A 21,489-nucleotide genomic window follows, 5' to 3' on the forward strand; every position below is an offset into this window, starting at 1 on the left:
ATATTTTAAGATCAGTAACATATATATACTCTGAAGGGAGACTTATGTCAACCTGTTCAACATAAAAACATTCACTGCAAGTTTGAACTTTTGAAGTTCTACTGATTCAACTGCATGATTAAGAAGATAATTCCACAACCTGGTCACAGATGGAAAAAACTGCTAGAATACTACAGTATATAGTATTGAGACTTATCTGTTTGAGAAGTTATGAATGTTAAAATTAACTAATTACTTAGTTAATTAATTAATTAACTTTTAGTATCCTATTTCTGTCTCTCCGTCACTTTCTTTCCCCACAACTCCGATCCATACCAACTGTGATATATGGATCGGAGTTGTGGGGAATGAAAGTGACGGAGATACAGAAATTGAATGTGTTTGAGATGAAATGTCTAAGGAGTATGGCTGGTGTATCTCGAGTAGATAGGGTTAGGAACGAAGTAGTGAGGGTGAGAACGGGTTCAAGAAATGAGTTAGCAGCTAGCGTGGATATGAATGTGTTGAGGTGGTTTGGCCATGTTGAGAGAATGAAAAATGGCTGTCTGCTAAAGAAGGTGATGAATGCAAGAGTTGATGGGAGAAGTACAAGAGGAAGGCCAAGGTTTGGGTGGATGGATGGAGTGAAGGAAGCTCTGGGTGATAGGAGGATAGATGTGAGAGAGGCAAGAGAGCGTGCTAGAAATAGGAATGAATGGCGAGCAATTGTGGCGCAGTTCCGGTAGGCTCTGCTGCTTCCTCAAGTGCCTTGGAAGACCGCAGAGGTAGGAGCAGTGGGGGATTCAGCATTATGAAGCTTCATCTGTGGTGGATAATGTGGGAGGGTGGGCTGTGGCATCCTAGCAGTACCAGCTGAACTCGGTTGAGTCCCTTGTTAGGCTGGAGGAACGTAGAGGGTAGAGGTCCCCTTTTTGGTTTTGTTTCATTTGTTGATGTCGGCTACCCCCCAAAATTGGGGGAAGTGCCTTGGTATATGTATTATTATTATTATTATTATTATTATTATTATTATTATTACTTGCTAAGCTACAATCCTAGTTGGAAAAGCAGGATGCCATAAGCTTAAGGGCTCCAACAGGGAAAATAGCCCAGTGAGGAAAGGAAATAAGGAAAAATGAAATATTTTAAGAACAGTAACAATATTAAAATAAATGTCTCCCATATAAACTATAAAAAACTTGACAAAACAAGAGGAAGAGTAATAAGATAGAATAATGTGCCGAAATGTACCCTCAAGCAAGATAACTCTAACCCAAGACAATGGAACACCATGGTACAGAGGCTATGGCACTTCCCAAGACTAGAGAACAATGGGTTAATTTTTGAGTGAATTCCTAGAAGAGCTGCTTAGATTAATGGGATTATACTACCCACAATAATTAATGGTATGGTTTAAAGGTCACTCTTAAATGGCAAAAGCAAGAGACAGGTCAATGGCCTAGAGACTTTATATGTACATAGGATCAACAAATAAGCACCTCTCAATCTAGCTACGACCAGGGAGTGCCAGGTAATGGCTGCTGATGACTCAGCAGGTAGACCTACATGCTCCACCAAACCCCCATCCTTACCTCACAAGGATGGTGAGGTTGCAGATGATACTAGATCCTATTGAGGTAGAGTGGCTCTTGAGCTCCCCTCTAACAGAAGGCTAGGCTGGGACATTTCCAGTAGGCTATCACAACCCTAACTATAATCATTAGTATCTAAATACTCTTCAAGGACAAAGAAAGACATATTTAGGATCAAATCAAGCTTCATTCAGTTTTTTAAAAACATTGTCTTTGCATCATCTTTAATCCATTTTCTTATTTTTTCAGAATTCTTCCACAAACTGTAGGACAGCTGTACGTTGGAGGTTTTGATCCACCGTTCGGTGAAATGAAAGTAAATAAGTCTCTCAAACAGTACGATAATAAGATCGTAGAGTGCAAGTTTGAGAATAACCGGTGGGTCTTCATGCGAGAGAGAACGGACAAATCATTTCCTAACAGCTACACGACGGCAATTGGTATGCACGGGTTTAGTACTTTTGTCGGGTAGATAGCCTTTATTTAAAATGGAATAGACGAAGGACGATGATTTTCAATTTTGGCATTCCATCTGTTATTCACAAGAAGTGAGGATAACCATTTTTTTGTTGACTAAAATAAGATTAATTTGTTATATCACTAAATACAAACCAACGCTATCTATTGGGTTATTACTTTTGGCGAAGCTGAAAGACGAGCTATTAGATTTTTAGAAAGGGTTAACCATCTACCCGCTAGTTAACGGGGGTGAGGGGGTGGGGGATATCACCCACTTTGCTCTTAGCTCGGGTGGAGAACCGACGTTACCGCTCTTCCCTTTCACCAATTATTGACTTGCCATTACTAATTTTTTTGTTAACTTTTCTCTTTTCAGTGTATGTGTGTGCTCTTTTTCTTGGCCGTCATTATGCGGACCTTTCCCAGGACGTGAGGACTGCTCCTGCGAGACTTTTATGTCGTCTGTTGACACAGACCTGAATCTGTTATGTCCCTCTTGTAGAAGAAGGTGGTGTGATAAGGACAACACCTGCCCTGAATGCCGGGAGTGGTCTGCCTCCCAGTGGGAGATGTTTGGCTTGGGCACCACCGGAAGAAGGCTAAAAGGGATTCGTCACCTTCAGGGTCTTCCTCGAAGTTGAAGAAATCCAAGGCCTCTTCTCACCCCCCCATCTCTCCCCGAAGCTCCTGTTCGGTCAGTTTCCTTCGGGGAACCGTTGAATAGTTGCGTAGGCCAATAATCTCTAGCTCAATGCTGTTTCTCGAGGGACAATGCGACTCCCCGCCTCCTCCCCTCCCCGGGAAACCGTAACTTTTTCTGATGTTTTTCAGATGTGGCAGTCCCTTCACTTGACTGGCCCCCTTCGAAGGCGGCGCTGTTGCAGGGCCTTCAACTTGGTGCTGAGAGGCAGCGTTCATCTTCCTCTGAGGTGGATCCCTTGGCCTTGCTGAGTGTTGACCTTCGTGATCCTGAGGAGTAGTCTACGGCGCCTGCCGATGATTTCTGCTCTGCCTCTTCTGCTGCTGCTGTCACCGTTGCCGACGACTACCTCCCCCCTTTCTGAGCCGACTCTCCTGTTGAGGGTGGAGCTAAGTCCAAAGTAAGTCTCTCCTGCTGGCAGTCAATTCTCTCGTTCCCAAGGGAGACACCCATCCGGAAACTCTCTAGCGATCATTCTGCTGAGCAGTCCTCCCCTTCGGAGGTTCGTCATTGTCAGCGCTGATTCGTGGCTCTCCTCGTCGCTTCAGACACTCTCCTTCGTCTTTGGCAAAAAGACAGCTCTTCAGCTCGCCGCATTCATCTGCTGGAAGGAGATTGTCCCTCGTCAGGACCTTGCCGCTCACCCACACCTTAGCTCTTGTCTCCTCAGTTGCAGCTCTCGCCATGGGATCGTCAGCCTTACGAGTCTCATCTGCCTGTTGGTTCCCGACCCTTGCTCTTCCTATGGGACTCTCCCTGGACTCCCCGTTTGCCCGTCCAACAACTCTCTCCAACCTCTTGCCATCGAACAGCTGTTCGGGTCTCGCCAGCATCCATTGAATCTCTTGATTCCCAGCCTTCTCGTCGAGTTCTTGCAACTCGCGAATCGCCGACTATCCGTAGTCCTTCAGCTCGTTGTCACTCACCTGCTCGTTAATGACCAGCTGTTCGCCATTCTCTGGCTTCTTGCCGTTTGCCAACGGTCTCTTGTTGCTCATTGTTTGCCAATGACTCGTCAATCTCTTAAACGATGGGTAGGTAATCGGCATTCTCCTGCTGCTCGTCGTTCGCCAACCTCTCAGCGCTTGCCAACCACGCGTCATTCACCAGCACACTCGTAGTCGATCACCAACCTCCCCTCGTTCGCCAGAACATCGTTGTTTACCAGAACTTCTTTGTTCTATGGAACGGCGCCGTTTACAAGAGAGGAAACATGTTTCCAATCACTCTCCTTCATGAGTCTCTCAGCTCTAACTGGTGCATCGGCACTCTCCATCTAGCCGTTGGCCCGCCCCTTGCAGAGGTTCTTCTCTCTCTCCAGCCCGCAAACGCAGACCTCCCGCAAACGCAGACCTTTGCGTTCTCTCAGGAGAACAGTGCATGACAAGGATGACTCCCGACGGTCTTCCCGCCCTACCTTCAAGGCCAGTAAATAACCAGCTACCTGACCTGTTCCTTTCCCCCGTAAGGAGGAATCTACGAAGTTACAGCCTTCCGCCCAGTCGTCGATTGTCTCAGGTATTTTTCCTTTCAGAAACCCTCAGCGTCGATCCTCCTTAGAACAGGAACCGTGGTTTAACGCCCTAGTTAGGGCTGTCCATCAGGCCTTTGTAGCAGTTGTTCCTCCAATTTTACCATCCAGAACACCCAGGATACCTCAGGAGAATTCATTCTCTCCCCCAGTGGATCCAAGGTGGAAGTCTACAGTTCCTCTCCCACAGGAAGCTCCGGCTTCTTCCTCTTCCCCCCTGAAGAGGAAGTGAAGAGTTCTTGATCGGGTAGTCTCACTCAGAGTCAAGCAGACTCCAGTTCGAACTTCTAAGTGGAGGCTCAGCATAGTCGTACTGACTCTTCCCCAAGTTTTCTTGCACCCATCTCCAACTTCCCAAGAGTATTCTCTCCGAGAAGAGTCTCGGATGGGTACTTTCCGCCCCTCTCCCATTGAGTTGGTACCTCGGAAGCTTCACCCGATATCCAAGCCCTTACAAGAAGTTGTCTCGCCTCCTGCAGGTGAGAAGCGAAGGGAAAATCCTTCGAGACCTTCTCTCCAGGAAGTTTTCTTTCCTCCTAGGAAGGAGTCTGAAAACTCAAAGACTTACAAAATTATCAGCTAGAGCTTCAAGGCCTCCAGAAAGTCCCAAGAGACCGTCTCCTGCAGGACCATAGACTAGTGATTCCCATCACTCAAGGTATGACAGCGACCCACCTGGAGATGATGCCTCGTGGGTGCAAGATCTTAACGACGACCATGTTCCCAAAGTTTGCTAGTTTAAGGCTATTGGAGGCTGAGCAGAAGTTGTTTGAACACACCTTCTGGCAGGTCTTAGCCTGCATAAGGTCCATCAATGGGTTGTCTGATCAATCAGTGGCCCCTCAAGAGGGCAAAAACACAGTCCTTGACCATGTCTGGCAATCAGAATCCCTCCAAGACCAGTGCAGCCTTGCCCTGTTCTAAGGGTCTAATGGGGGCTGTCGGAAGTAGATCTCACAAATTACCGGCTGCTCCAACTCCCTCTGGCCAGGCTCATCCTCAAAACTTCTTCTGCTATCATTTATGCAGCAGAGGAGGTACTATGAGGTCTTCGATTACCTTCTTCTGGCATTTCCTCTACATCATTCTCCAGAGGAAGTGATCAAGGGGATCCTTTTTGAGAGACTCTTTGCTTTGCAGGTCTCATATTCTGCCTCAGATATCCTTAGCCAGGAGAAGGTAGTGAAGTAAGCCATGAAGACTACTTCATTGCTGGACCTCTGGTTAGGGTCAGTGGGACACCTGATGTGGACCGAAAACTGGTCCTAGGAGAGCTCCAGGAATGCGATGGAAACCTTTCTGCTATCGGGAACTCCAACCATTGAGGTCCTTGCTCACCAAGTTGTGAACTTGTGGGCAAACACAATCCTCCAGTGAAGGGAGTCGATAGTAGAAAGGTTCCACTGCCAAGTCCCACACAACGAAGTGACAAGACTGAGGAACTCCTCTCTGGAGGTATCTTCCTTGTTTAACCCGGAAGACGTTGAGCGGGCTGTGGAGAGATGGAAGAAGTCCAACCCTTTATAAGGCTTTGACATCTTGCCCCTATAGACCATCACTTCTGCAGAAGAAACATCAGCTGAAACCGTCAACGAATAAGACAGCAGCTAACCCGGCGACATCGAAGGTGTCTTAAGAAGTCCTTTCCTACTAAGGACAAGAAAAGCTCTAAGTTGTCTCGTGGAGGGAAGAATCCTAGGAGAGGTGGCCAAGGCCGCAACTGCTAGGATGGGTACTCCTCCCACTTATCCACCAGAGGGGGGGATGCCTGCATCACTACTGGCAGAGGTGGATGCAGCTCGGGGCTGAACCCTGTGCAGTTTATGATTCGTTCAGGGTATCGCGTCCCGTTCATACAATCTCTCCCTTCACTGACAAAGGCTCCAGTTCCATCGAGCTCCTATGCGAAGGGATCCGCAAAGGAGCTGGCCCTCAGGGCCGAAGTCCAGACCATGTTGGAGAAAGGCTTCCTCCAAGAGGTCCTCGACGACTCCCCAGGCTTCTTCAGTCGACTCTTTCTTGTAAAAAGGGTGCCTTGAGGCTGGACACCTGTCATCGACCTCTCAATTCTGAACAAGTTTTTCAAACAAACTCTGTTCAGCATGAAGACGGCAGACTTGGTCAGACAAGCGGCAAGCCCACTAGACTTCATGTGTACACTGGACCTAAAGGATGCATATTTCCAGATCCCAATCCATCTTAAAGGAAGTACAGTGATACCTCGGTACTCGACCATAATCCGTTCGAGATCCGTGTTCGACCTCCGATTTGTTCGAGTACCGAATTTTTTTTCCCCATAAGAAATAATGGTATATATTCTATTCCGTTCCCAAGCACTCGAACAGGCCCAAAATATTAATAAAACGTGTACCTAAACAACAATAATTATCTAAATGTGTATGAAATTGGTCAGAAAATCCTATAAAACAATTTTAAACCATTTACTGTACTAAAATAAAACAATTTTAAACCATTTTCTGTACTGTAGTGAACATACCTTTGAGCAGCGGTTCGATGGCATACAGGGATGGATGTGGAGAGGATGGAAGGGGGAGGTTACTGCTTGGAAGGAGAGTCCCCTTCCATGATGTGGCGGGGTAGTTCTCCTTCAGGAGTTGTTTCTCTCTCCAATGAAAGGGTGGGCAGATCTATTTCAGGGGTTTCTTCTCTTCTTTGTCTCTTCTTTGGAGGAGAAACAGGCTTTGATGTAGCAGCTTTCTTTTCTTTTGTGAAAAACTGGTCTATTGTTAATTGTTTCTTCCTCCTCTGCAGTATTCTTCGAAAATGATACATGACACTATCATTAAACATATGCACTGCCCGGTTTGCTACTGCAATTTCTGGGTGGTATTTTTCAGCAAAAGCCTGCACATCTGCCCACTTGGAACAAATTTCATTGATGAGAGAACTTGGAACATCCTCCCTTACCTCATCCTCTTCTGAAGATTCCTGCTCCACAATCAGATCCTGCTGCTGTTGTTGTTGCAGGTGCAACAATTCCTCCACAGTCAACTCGGTAGAATGGCTTTCTACAAGCTCATCAATATCATCCTTGTCGACCTCAAGCCCCAAACTCCTGCCCATGACAACAATTTCCTCAACGACATCAGTGTCATCAGAAATTACAGGGGTAGCAGTGCTTGGACCCGCCTCTGGTTGGAAACCTTCAAACTCCCTCTCTGTGACACATGATGGCCACAGCTTACGCCAGGCAGAGTTCAATGTCCTATAGGTCACACCTCGCCAAGCTTGGTCAATCATGTTAACAGAGTTGAGGATGCTGAAGTGTTCCTTCCAGAATTCCTTTAGGGTCAACTTCGTGTCACTGGTCACTTCAAAACACTTTCTGAAAAGGGCCTTGGTATAGAGTTTTTTGAAGTTTGAAATGACCTGTTGGTCCATGGGCTGGAGTATGGGAGTAGTATTGGGGGGCAAGAATTTGATTTTGATAAAGCTGTATTCTTCTTTCAAGTCATCCTCGAGACCTGGAGGATGTGCAGGAGCATTGTCCATAACCAGAAGACATTTCATTGGCAAGCTCTTTTCAATGAGGTAAGCCTTAACCTGGGGGGCAAACACTTCGTTTATCCACTCAGTAAAGAATTGTCTTGTGACCCAAGATTTAGTGTTCGAGCGCCACATAACTGGTAGTGCACTTTTACAAATATTATTTCGTTTGAACACCCGGGGGTTGTCCGAGTGGTACACTAACAAGGGTTTGATCTTGCAATCGCCACTTGCATTTGCACACAGCAACAATGTTAGCCTATCTTTCATTGGCTTGTGACCTGGCATCTTCGTCTCGTCCTTGGTAATGTACGTATTGGCTGGCATTTTCTTCTAAAATAACCCAGTCTCATCACAATTAAAGACTTGTTGTGCGATCAAATTTTGTTCATTTATGTACCGATCGAATTCCCCCACGTATTTATCGGCTGCAATTTGATCCGAACTAGCTGCCTCCCCATGCCTAGTAACACGATGAATACCTGTTCTATTACGAAACTTTTCAAACCAACCCCTGCTCGCTTTAAATGTAAATGAATCACTTTCACTGGTACTCGGACTTTTCTTCACTAATTCTTCATAGATATGCAACGCTTTTTCACAAATGAACGCTTCACTAACACTTTCCCCGGCCAACTGTTTTTCTTTAATAAATATTAAAAGCAACTTTTCCATCTCCTCAATCACTTGTGGCCTTTGCTTAGTTACCGCCGTAACTCCCGTTGCAACATTCGCCTTCTTAATCATTTCTTTATGCTTTAAAAACGTAGAAATGGTCGACTTCGCCATTCCGTATTCTACCGCTAAATCGGACACTCGTACACCATTCTCATATTTCGCTATAATTTCCTTCTTCAACTCGATCGTTGTTCGCACTGTTTTCCTCTTCTCCTTCCCCTTAACACTCATTACTTTCTTGGGACTCATTATGAAAGCTAAAAAAGCAATTAAAAGCACTGAAAATCACTAAATCACAACGAATGCTGATCGCGCGTTGTCTGAGTGACGCTCTCGAGAGAACTGATGCTTCCCGAACAAGCGAGAGTGGCCGAGATGGCGCGATCATCACAAAGCCCATGCGGTCGTCACGTGTTCGGCTGGTCGAGTACCGAATTTTTGGTCGAGCACCGCAGCAAAAATTTCTCGAAAATTTTGGTCGAACTCCGAATTGTTCGAGTATAGAGTCGTTCGACTACCGAGGTATCACTGTATCTGAAAATCATAAAATACAATAAGAAATACCATTTCAAGTTGTGCTTCAGTCTTTCAACAGCACCTCAGATCTTGATGAGTGTTTGCCCTTGTGTCATCTTGGGCTCACGGAATCGGCATCCTTCTCCTACGCTATCTAGACGATTCGCTGATTCTAGCCAAGATCTGGGGATCATGGTAAACCTCGAGAAGTCCTCTCTGCTTCCCTTTCAATGACTGGTATATTTTGGTATGATATTAGACACCAATCTCCAGAAAGTCTTCCCATTAGATGTTAGGGTAGTGATGCTAAATAAGGTTGCAAGACCATCCCTCAGACGAGAAGAACTCCCAGCCCAGAGGTGGTTGTCTTTTTGGGCGCACCTATCATCCCTGGTCCGTCTAGTTCCCAATGGTAGTTAAAGTCCAGCTGGAATTAGTCCAATGATTCCCCGGATGATTTAGTTCCTATGGGACTGGAAGAACGGACGGACCTTGAGTGGTGGGTGGCAGATGAGAATCTACTCAAGGACGTTGACCTTCTTGTCCTAACTCCCAGACTTGATAATCTTTTCAGATGCATCAAAAGAAGGAGGGTGGGGGGGGTACATGCTGCACCACACGGCCTTAGGCGTATAGTCACAGTCCGATAGGTACCAGCACATAAATCTCGATGAAGGCACCCTTCCTGGCCCTTCAGCAGTTCCAGGCAGGGCACTCGGTGGTTTTGATGAGCGACAATACCACAGTAGTGGCTTAAATCAACAAACAAGCCGATACCTTTTTGCAGCCCCTATCCCATCTGGTAGTAGAAATTCGGAGATGGGCAGAAGACAACTCGGTGACCCTATCAGCCCACTTCATTCCAGGCAAAAGGAATATGCTCGCAGACTAACTGAGCAGAGCAACTCAGATAGTGGGCTCCAAGTGGTCTTTGAATCATCTAGTAGCCAACAAAGTCCTGATTTTATGAGGTTCCCTGACTGTGGACCTCTTCGCGACGTCCCTGAATTTCAGGCTCCTGCTTTACTGCTCCTCAGTCCAGGACCCTAAGGCTCTCTGGCAAGATGCGTTCCAACAACGGTGAGACAACATTGACTTTTACGCCTTTCCCCTGTTCTGTCTGATGAGAAGATTACTCAACAAAGCCATAACATAGGTTAATCTCTCGATGATTCTTTCAGCTCCCCTATGGCATCATGCAGAATGGTTCCCAGATCTTCTGCAGTTCCTGACTGAGCTTCCAAGAGAACTCCCTCCACAACACGATCTACTCAGACAGCCACATGCGAACATCTTTAACAAAGTCATAGCTTTGCTACCACTTCACGCCTGAAGACTATCCAGCACCTCTTCATTCAGAGAGGATTTTTGCTGTACGTTGCAAAGCGGGGAGCTGGACAGCTGCGATGATCATCAACATCAGTCTACCAGGCAAAGTGGAATGTCTGCGGTTGGTGTCATGGAAGGTATCACTCCCCTTAATGCCACTATTCTCGGTTTTGGAAGTAAAAGGTTATGAGTCAGCCTTAAGTCTTGCCTTTAAGCTGAAAGGAGTAGATATTTCCTTTCCCCTGGAAACTATCTCTCCTCATACGAAGTTATGGACTTACCTGTCCTCAGTCAGAAGCGAGACCTCCTCCTTGGAATGTGGGTCGGGTCCTTACGTCAGTGAAGGGTACTCCCTCCGGACCATTACGCCAGGCAACAGATTGCCACCTCAATCTGAAGACGGTGTTCCTACTCGCTCTGGCTTCAGCCAAAAGAGTTAGTGAACTTCATGGTCTCTCGTATGACATTGCCCATTCAAGGGGATGGGGAGAGGTAAGCCTCACCTTTGTCCCTGAGTTTATTGCAATGACTCAAAATCCGGGGTGTAGCAGATTCTAGATTCGATTCCTTCCGAATAACTAATCTCCGTTCTGTAACGGATGACCAAGATCAACTGTTACTATGCTCAGTAAGGAGTTTTAGGTATTACTTGTACTTAAAAAGAACATCTGCAGCTTGCCCCCGAGTGCCAGCACTCTTCATCAGCCCGGGAATGTCAAGAGGAGGATCACTAAGAAGACCATCTCAGCCTTGATTCACACGGTCATTGACCTGGCATTGAAGCCCGATCCTCCTCTGACATGTCGACCTAGAGCTCATGGCGTCAGAGGGCATTGTTACGTCCCTGGCATTCAAACAAAACTACTCTGCAGCGTAGTTTCTACAAGCGGGCGTGTGGAAGTGTCAGACGACCTTCACCGCCCACTACCTACAAGACTTAACCCACAGGAACATGGTACCCTTTTCCATTGGTCCTGTGGTGGTTACACAACCACTGGTTTAATGCCTCAAGCTCCTTAATGGACAAGTAGCAGGAGGTTGAGGGCAAAGGTTACCTGGGATTAGTCTGAATGAATGATTAAGAATGACTGGCTCCTTCTTTTCATATTCCCCTCTCTTGGGGAAATCAGCACCCAGGGTCCTCTGCAAAGCTGACCTCAACTAAATGCAGGTACACCAATGTTCCCTTGTGTAACCTGGTATTGTTTCAATACTATTATGTCCCTTTACCCTATGGGGGGAGGGGGGATATTGGGTATGTCTTGGTGACCTGAAGACTCCTATGACTCGGAAGAACTCATACCTAGTCAGTCACACTGCTAGTATCATGTGCTGCGATCATGCGCAGCACAGTTTTAGCAAGGTGTAGGGTTTCCACCTATTATGTGCTAAACACAAATAGGGATCCCCTTGTCAAAGCCAAATTGGCAAGGACTTCCACACTCCTAAAGGGTAAGGCAACCCCTATAAATAGCATTGGTTTGTATATAGTGATGGAACAAATGGCAAATTTGGTAGTAATTTGTATTTTTTCTTAGTATACAACCCTGTCGCTATTTATACAGGTTGGTTCATCAGCACCAGTCCCCCTTGAAGTCCTACTACCAAGCAAAGTGGGTGATAAACCCATGTGAGTGAGAGGGGTAGTTACTACCCTTCACCCCCGGCTAACTAGCGGGTGGGTGGTTAACCCTTGTTAAAAATCTAATGGCTCGTCCTTCAGCTTCACCGAAAGTAATACCCCTATAAATAGCGGCTAGTTTGTATCGTTAAGAAAAATACAAATTACTTCCAAATTTGTCATTTTATTTTGGGCTTTACATTTTCTCTTATAAATTTAGTTTTTGGGCGAATTATTAATCAATTACTGTGAAGATTTAGTTTTTGAGTAACCTTATCAATCATTGTAATGATATCATTTTAGTATGTTTCTAGCCCACAAACCAAATGGCTTTGTCTCTCAGTCCATTGGAAGATAACTGATGATTGGCAGAACATATCTTAGCTAGAATTGATTGGTGATATTTTTCCTGGAACGTGGCACCACGAACTAAAAGTATGATGTAATTTTCTTAGAAATTAATTAAACAAGACAGCTGATATTGATAGACTCATCATAGTATGTCCCAAAGGGTTTGTTATTCTATAAGAGTAGAAAATGAAGCAAGATAAATTAGAGAAATACCTGCCCTGGGGAGGCCCAGGGTGCCCCAAGAAGTTTAACCTGCCCTGGGAGCATAATTAATATAAGCTTAATGTGAAGTACCGTTTGTTGCCTAGAGTATGCTTATGTGATGTACTTTGTTGTCAGGAGCAAGGTGCACATGATATTGCCAAGTTGCCATCTTTGGAAATTTCAGTAAACAAATAATTTTGACTTTGAAATTTCAGTAAACAAATAATTTTGACTTGCATCTAAAAATGAAGCTTTGAAAGAGTATTTAAGTATTGTGGCTGCTGTAAGTATACCAGAGACAATTGGCAAGTCCAAGAAATCAAGTCCCCATAAAGCAATCATTTGTGATTATTTTACATTTGCAACTACTCCAACAATTAAATGATTGAGAAATTACAGGTGTATGGTTTACATTTAGGTATAAGTGAATATTGATTTTGATAAAGAACCAATATTATTGGGGAATAATTTGGGTTATTGCTCAAGTAAGCTGCTTTATAATTAGCTGTAATCATATCAAGATCATTTACAGTAATTTCTTAAGACCCTAAAGTCATATTTCAGGTATGAGCTAAGAAATTAATTTTCATTATTACAAAATTAAATTATTGCAAATTATTATAACAAGATAGTATATTCACATTTAGTATGGCGTAAAAGAATAAAATAAAACGTAAAGCTTGACGTCTCGTCTCTTTGCAGCTGTGTGTAACAGCATCAAGAACCCCGTCACACAAGATTACCTCTTCAAATTCATCCATGAGCAAGGGTACAGGAAGCCTGACAGGGATCTGATGCCACCACCACCAACCAAGAGGCCCAAATCATCTTAGATAGTATTTCTACCCCCAAGAGATCATGCATCACATGTAGGATGTTGTAGTTATGACTTTTCTTCGTAACAAAATACAGTTATGAAGAAAAGTCATACTGTAACTACAAGTTGCAACTGATTTTGCAGTTTGGTTAAGTGGTATTTTTGTGATAAGTTTCATCATTCTGAAATATTATTTTTATGTATTAAGCCAATAAAGAATCTAATAAGGAATTGGAGTTTTGTTTGTTCCTTCACCAACAAACCTTACATTATTTATGAGGGATTATCTTTCGGCAAAGTTAGAAGATTAGCCATTAGACTTTTAATGCGAGGTGGCAACTGTACCTAACCACTATAGTGGGTAGGTAGGGGGTGGCTGGCGGTACCCAGCCACCTGTATCTACTCTCTCATCATTGAGCTACATCACTTTTCTTTTAGCTTGTAGAGACCGAATGTGTCTGCTCTCTCCTCCTCAAGGCTTGGCCATACTGACTATTGCTTTATCCAAATTCCTTTTTTTCTCTCAGGTGTGACTGTTCTCTCTTTGACACTCCCATGCATACCTGCCCTGGTCGCAAAGGGCGCTATGCGGCACCTTCATGTCGTCGGGTTCCGGCACACGTAGGAGTGTCTGGAAATGAAGAGGCAGATTCATTGGCAAAGAATACTGCAACCGAGTTGCTACGAAGTTATCCCATTCCCTGTAACGATTTTTTACCTACAATTAAAAATTTTATTTATAATAATTGGCAACAGCAAAGATGAGAGAAATAACGTGATGCCCTGAAAGTGGAAGACTATTCTTTGTCATCTCAGCATTGGTCACACTCGGATGATACATCAGTTTCTGCTAACTGGCCGCCAACGCCAACTATATTGCGACGACTTTGATACCACTTACAGTGAGGCATTTGTTGACTGAATGCCCCACTTATATCATGTTTAAGGCTCGAGGTGAGGATGGGAGGTTCATCCTTGCCAAGATTATTGGACATGATGTGTTGTACAATGCTAGCAGCATTTTTAGATTTATTTCAGAAGCAGGTCTCCTGAAAGTTATTTAACTTTTATGATGACATATTTGGTTTTATGGTTTTAATTGAATATTCTTTTATTCTTTACCTATAATAAATGATAACGATGTCAATGACCTACAGTGTCAGGATGCCAGAAAACTTCAAATCAATCAATCAATCATGTCGTCGGCTGAGAACAGCCCTCATTTGCTATGCCCGACCTGCAGGGGGCATCGCTGCGAGCAGGGTTTGCTCTGTGAAAAGTGTAGGAAGTGGCTTGCCTCCCAGTGGGAGAAATTTAGGCGTCGCAGGAAGAAGAGGTCGAAGAGAGATCTCTCTCCCCAAGGGTCCTCTTCAGGGCTGAAAAGACCTTGGGCTTCTTCTTCCCGCACAACTAGATCTCTCTCTAAAGCTCCTTCTCGCTTGCGTTCCTCCGGAGGACAATCGAGTAGGAGCGCAAACCACTTAACTCCATAGTAATCTCAGGGTATTGGGGGGATTATTGCTTCCCCTAGAGAAGCACCTTCACCTCCAGCTGCCGAGGGGCCTTTCTCCCTTTCAGATATGCTGCAGGTGTGGCCATCCCTGGGAGTGTCTGCACCCCCTTCTAAGAAAACTCTCATTCACTTCTCATTTGCCCTCTACTTGCCCCTCCACGATCACAATCTGAATGCTCATAATCACGAGCTAGACGCTCACGATCACGATCTGTTCGTTCACGATCACAAGCTAGACGCTCACGATCAAGAGCTAGACGCTCACGATCACGAGCGAGGCACTCGTGATCACGAGCAGGGCAATCATGATCACGAGCAAGACGCTCATGATCGCGAGACAAACGTTCATGATCACGATCAAAAAGATCCTCTTCACGAGGATGACGTAGGTGCTTGCACTCACGATCGGCGCGACGCTCTCCGACTCGACGATCTCCTGCTGCTTGTTCTCCAAGAGGAATCACACACGCACAAACAATGATCTCCCAAACGACAACTCTTAGAGACACGTCCTTATCGTTTACCCTCTGTTCCCTTTGCAGCTTGGGCTATCCTAGCTAAGCGTTCGTCTACGCGACCCTCACCTACGTGTCACCTGTCGACGCAACGCTTGCCAGCGCAATACGCTGCTCCTATCCAGAGGCCCCCAAGGCTTCCTCTTCATTGCTCGCTGTCAATCACTTGTGAAACGGATATATCTGCTCGTGAATCATGCCCTTCGATGCATGAGTCACCTGATTTCACTTGCATTTTATGTGCTTCAACCCCGATTTCACGAGTGTCGCAAGTCCAAAGCCTCTGGCAACAGCTTCTGCAACTACTACATCTAGCTGTAGGCTGATCCCCTTCCCAAAAGGGTTTAAGGAACCCCCGAACAAGTTTGCAGGCGTTCCAATATCTCCCGATCGTCCGCTACGGACAACGAAGGAGGTCTTTCTCATGCCCAAAAGATTGTCTCCTAGAGCTTGCTAAGCTCCAAATCGTCATTCCACCAAAAGGCGTTCTCCTTCTCCATGACTCCCGAAAGAGACCCCAGGCCTGACATCAGTCGGTGAACTTCTGTCTTGGTAAGGTACCTTGGTGTCTACCCTGCAGAAGTCTCTAGTCAGCTTGGGCCTCCCAGCCCCTCCAAAACCTCAACAGCCTTAGATCCAATCCACTCCTAATATCCAACTTAAGAGGTCGGTATCTTTTTCATCCTCCTCTGTTAGCCCATCTGACCCCAGGAAGAATCCTGCACTCGTTAGTCGCCTAACAACCCTCCAGTGCACTGGTCACCCACGCCTAGTCCTAGAACTGAGGACAGGGTTGATCTTGGGTTGGGCCAGACCTTTGGGCAACTTCCTCTTATCCCCATATACGTTCAGGAGATAGGCTAACGACAAGACAAAATAGGAGGATGCAGCGTGGTACTCCACCTCACGTGGATCGGCTCCAACCTTGATTGAGGAGGGATACAGGCTCACCCCTGGAGATCTCCCTCCGACCTTTCAGGGCTCAACCCCTGGAGATTGTTCCTCCAGAACTTTGCCCGGTCTCTAGACCAGAGACGAGCAATCTTCCATTGCCGAGTCTCACTCTCCTACAGAACCGCACGCTCCTCCCAGACATTCCATCCTGGAAGAGCACTTTCCTCCTCATAGAGGGTTGAAAGATTCAAAGACTGTTCCAAAGAATGCAAAAACGAGGGAACCTCTGAGGCCAAAGATAGATTGGAGATCCCCTGTGGCAGGACCTTCCAAGAACTAATTGACGACTTCGACCTACCCCAGGCTCCAATGGACGAGCGCTTGGAGGTAGACGAGTTTTTGGACTCTAAAGATGAATATCTCCCAGAGCAGCGAGTCCAAAGTTCCATTCCAAAGCCGAGCAGAGGGAATATGCTTTCTGGCAAGACCTTGCCTTTGTGAGATCGATTAACAAGCTGTCAGATCCTGGTACCACATCTCATGAGGGCAAGGACATGGTCCTGGACCATCTATTTGGCACCCAGAGATCCCCAAAGACCAGTGCAGTCTTGCCCTAGTCGAAGGAATTGACAGTGGCCAAAAGGAAAGCTATCTCTCAGATAGCAGGTGCATCTAACTATCTGAGGGCAGGCTCCTTATCCAAGGCTCTTCCCCTTCCTTTAATTTTGCAAAGGAAATATTACGAGATAAAAAATAAGCCCCTTCCTGCCCTGACCCTCTTGATCCTTCATTAGAATCCTTTACCAGGGGTCTTTCTGTGAAGAGACTTTTGACCTTGAGAGCCTTACTTTTTGCAATTGAGCTCCTCAACATAGAGAGAGGTGCGAAGTAAGCCATGCAGGCGGCTTCCTGGCTTGATCTATGGCTGGGGTCGTTGGGCCACATTGTAAGATTCTAGTATTTGCCCAAGGAATCAACAAGGTGGTCCTTGGAGTCATTCCTCTTGTCTGGTACCTGTACTCTGGAGTTTCTTTCGTACCACACGGTTAATCTGTGGGCAAATGCAATCTTAAGGAGAAGGGATACTGTGATTGGGAGATTCCACAGGCAGGTGCCGAAAGTTAAAGTTGCGCGCCTTAGGACCTCGACCCTCGAGGGATCTATTCTCTTCAACCCAGAGGAAGTACAGAGGACAGCTAATAGGTGGAGAAATCCTCTAACGATTCTCTCCTCCATAGGGCCATGACCTCCCGGCCTTATGGGAGGGTTCCTCAACCTCCCAGAGATCAGCCCAATACATCATCAAATCCCTTGACATCTAGTTCCGCCAGACCTGTCAAGGTGTCTAAGCGTGCCTTTTAGGCTAAAGACCAGAAGGAAAACAAACCTTTCAGAGGAAAGAGAGGTAGTAGAGGGAGCGGCTGAGATGGTCGGTCTCACTAGTGAGAGCAATCCTCTCACCAGTCCACCACTGGGAGGATGCCTGCAATGCCTCTGGCAGAGGGGGCCAGTTCTAAAGGGCAGGTCCCAGGAGGATCGCAGTGATTGGCGTAGGGTATCACATCCTGTTCATACAATATCTCCCTCCTCAGACCCGAGATTCAGTTCTATTGAGCTCCTATATGAGAGGGTCCGTAAAGGAGCTACGGGCCAGACCATGCTGCAGAAGGGCACTTTCCAAGAGGTCCTCGATGGGTCTCCAGGCTTCTGCAGTTGACTTTCTTGTGAAAAAGGCGTTTGGAGGCTGGAGACCAGTCATTAATCTCTCGCCCCTGAACAAGTTTGTCCTACAAATTCCGTTCAGGATGGAGATGGTAGACACTGTCATCCAGGCAGTTAGACCAAGGGACTTCATGGACACTGGATCTCCAGATCCCAATCCATCTGTCTTCAAGGAAGTATCTCGGATTCATACACGAAAACAGACGTTACCAGTTAAAAGTTCTCTGCTTTGGTCTTGCAACAACACCCCAGGTCTTCACCAGGGTGTTTGCCCTAGTGTCATCTTGGGCTCACAAGAATGGCATTCGTCAAGATACCTCGACGATTGACCCTTCTTCACTGAGACATGCTTCTCGAGTTTTGTCAGGAGCTGGGGATCATGATAAATCTCAAAAATTCATCACTGCTACAATCTCAGAGACTGGTCTATCTTGGTATGATTATAGACACCAGCCTCCAGAAAGTCTTCCATCAGATGGCAGAGTACACAGGTGTAGAGAAGTGACAAGACCATTCCTCAGACAGGAAGATCTTCCACCCTGGCAGTGGTTGTGCCTCCTAGGCCACCTAACTTCCCTGATTCGTCTTGCTCCCAATGGCCGCCTCAAGACAAGATCCCTGGAATGGCAGCTAAAGTCTGAATGGAATCAACACTTTGGCTCCCCGGACATCTTAGTCCCCATAGGACAGGATCAAGTAACGGATCTTCAATGGTGGGTGGCAGAGGAGAACCTTCTCAAAGGACTAGATCTGCTTTTCCCTCCTCTGGACTTTATGCTCTACACAGATGCGTCAAAAGAAGATGAGAGCAGCCTTCCTAGCTCTACAGCAGTTCCATCGGTTTATGGCGGGTCACTCCGTAGTGCTGATGAGTAACAACACTATGGTGGTGGCTTACATAAACAAACAAGGCGGTACCTTTTCGCACCTCCTACATCATCTAGCAGTAGAGATACTAAGATGGACAGAAGAACATTCAATGACCCTATCAGCTTGCTTCATTCCCGGCAAAAGGAATGTGCTCGCAGACAACTTGAGCAGTCCGACTCAGATAGTGGGCTCTGAATGGTCTTTGAATCCTCTGATAGCTAACAAAGTCCTGACAGTGGATCTGTTTGCGACGTCCCTGAACTTCAGACTCTCGCTATACTGCTCTCCAGTCAGGGACCCTCAGGCTCTATGACATGATGCATTCCAGCAACAGTGGGGCAAACATCTATGTATAAGACTTTCCCCCCGTCTGATGAGGAAGATGCTCAACAAGACCAGAGCATCGAATAACCTAATGACACTAATAGCCCCACTATGGCATCATGCAGAATGGTTCCCGGACCTTCTGCAACTCTTGATAGATATTCCAAGAGAACTCCCTCCACGACAAGATCTACACAAACAACCACACGTGGGCATCTTTCACAAGGCCGACTTGTCTGCGGCTTTACCCCCTGAGACTATCCAGCATCTCCTCTATCCGTGAGGCTTTTCGCCACAAGTCGTGAGAATGATGTCTGAATACTTTCGAATATCTTCAGCTTTAGTTTACCAGGCAAAGTGGACAGTTTTCTGTGATTGGTGTTGTGGAAGGGGTATCTCTCCCCTCGATGCAACTATTCCAGTAATAGCAGAGTTTCTTATTTATCTTTGGCAGGAAAAACTCCTGTCGGTCTCGGCGGTGAAAGGCTATCGCTCAGCCTTAAGCCTAGTTTTTAGACTGAATGGAGTAGACCTTTCCTCTTTGTTGGAGCTTTCTCTCCTTATACGGAGTTTTGAGAACGATCACTTGCCCCAAGTCGGAGATAAGACCTCCTCCTTGGAATGTGGTTCGCGTCCTGAGGTCCTTAAAGGGCCCTCCCTACAAACCATTAAGCCATGCAACAGACTGTAATCTCACTTTGAAGACGGCATTCCTGCTCTCATTAGTCTCTGCAAAGAGAGTTAGTGAACTTCATGGTCTCTCATACGAAATCGCCCATTCAAGGGGATAGGGGGGTTGAAACTCGGCTTCGTCCTTGAGTTTATTGCAGACTCAAAATCCGGAGTTATTGGACCCTAGATTAGGGCCCCTTCAGATTAAGAGTCTACGTTCTGTAACCAGTGACCCTGATCAGCTGTTACTATGCCCAGTGAGAAGTTTGAGATATCATCTTAAACGCACTGCAGCAACTTGGGCCCCAGCTGTCAGCCCTGTATGTTAGCATGGGTAAAATTAAGAGGAGGATCACCAAGAACACCATTTCATCCTGTATTTGTAAAATCATAGACTCTACTCTCAATCCTGACCCTCCTCCAGTTCGACAATCTAGAGCTCACGATATCAGGGGAATCAGTACGTCCTTGGCCTTTAAACGCAACTTTTTGGTATTGCAAGTGTTACAAGTGGGCGTGTGGAAGTGTCAAACAACCTTCACCGCCCATTATTTGCAAGACGTGACCCACAAGACACTCGATACATTTTCTATCGGTCCTGTGGTGGCTGCACAACAAGTGGCTTAAAAATACCTTGGGCTCCTTGTTAGACAAATACCAGATGGTTGAGGGCATTGGTTACCTGTGTTAAGTCTGGGATGAATTAATAAGAATGACTGGCTCTTTTTCTTTTCTTCCTCTTCCCCTCTCTTGAGGAACAGCGCCATGGGTCCCTCTGCAAGCTGGCCTTATCCTCTGCTAATAACCATTTCCCTTGTGAAACCTAATATAGTTTATTATTTTATACTTGTACACGTCCCCAATGCTTCTCGCGAGTTAAGGATTTGGAAACGTTTATATATGTAATTAATATTCCTATTTTTAACTCCGAATATGCTTACCTAGATGTTCATATTCAATCTCTCACAACTACACAGTCTGCCCAGGCCGCTGTCATACTCACTTTATGTATTGATTTGCAAGGTGTCAAGGTTTTCCTCTAGTTACAATCTAATACTGTACACGGAGAACCTGGGTCAATGACCAAGCCAGTAGTCGGACTTACCACCCTCCTAAGGGAGGGCCATCCCTAATAAATAACGTAAGGTTTGTTAGTGAAGGAACAAATGACAAATTTGGAAATAATTTGTATTTTTCCTAACTACTACAAACCTGTAGATATTCATACAAACTGTACCGCCAACATGTCCCCCCGATAAGTCCTGCCTGCAATCAAGAAGTGACGTAGTTCACCGATGAGTAAGTAGATATATGTAGCTGGGTACCCCTAAGTCACACCCTACATACCCACTATAGTGGTTAGGTAGGGTTGCCACCTCATATTGAATGTCTAATGGCTATCCTTCCAGCTTCGCCAAAAGATAATCCCTAATAAATGACAAGTTTTATTAGGAAAAATACAAATTATTTCCAAATTTGTCATTTTATTCACTTGCTTTATTTATAAGGAGAATTTGTTCCGACACGAAAATAAACCCTCTGTTCCCAGTATAACGTTATAGTGTCTTTAAGTGGAGAACTTGATTAATGCTATCGTGTTCCCTTTAACTTTCAGGTTGGCCAAGGATGAAAGGTCATCTTCACCTCCGTGGAGTTAGAGTTCCATGAAGTCTCAGGATCAGATTCCTCTATGT

At 45.7% G+C, this 21,489-nt stretch overlaps 1 protein-coding gene across 3 annotated transcripts in view; it reads left to right on the forward strand.

Annotated features, from left to right (window-relative positions):
- Positions 1-13,515, forward strand: part of mRNA-cap (mRNA-capping-enzyme) — a 72,918-nt gene extending 59,403 nt beyond the window's left edge. For 2 of the 3 annotated variants that reach the window (XM_068360141.1, XM_068360143.1), the window contains 2 exons: positions 1,821-2,011; positions 13,170-13,515. In XM_068360141.1, coding sequence (XP_068216242.1) covers positions 1,821-2,011; positions 13,170-13,300 — 322 coding nt within the window. In that variant the 3' untranslated portion in view covers positions 13,301-13,515. Of the gene's footprint in view, positions 1-1,820; positions 2,120-13,169 lie in introns of all 3 variants that reach the window. The other variant, XR_011041407.1, reaches the window with a different exon arrangement.
- Positions 13,516-21,489: the final 7,974 nt, after the last annotated feature.

This window comes from Palaemon carinicauda, chromosome 36 (genome assembly GCF_036898095.1).
Source record: "Palaemon carinicauda isolate YSFRI2023 chromosome 36, ASM3689809v2, whole genome shotgun sequence".
Taxonomy (NCBI): Eukaryota; Metazoa; Arthropoda; class Malacostraca; order Decapoda; family Palaemonidae; genus Palaemon; species Palaemon carinicauda.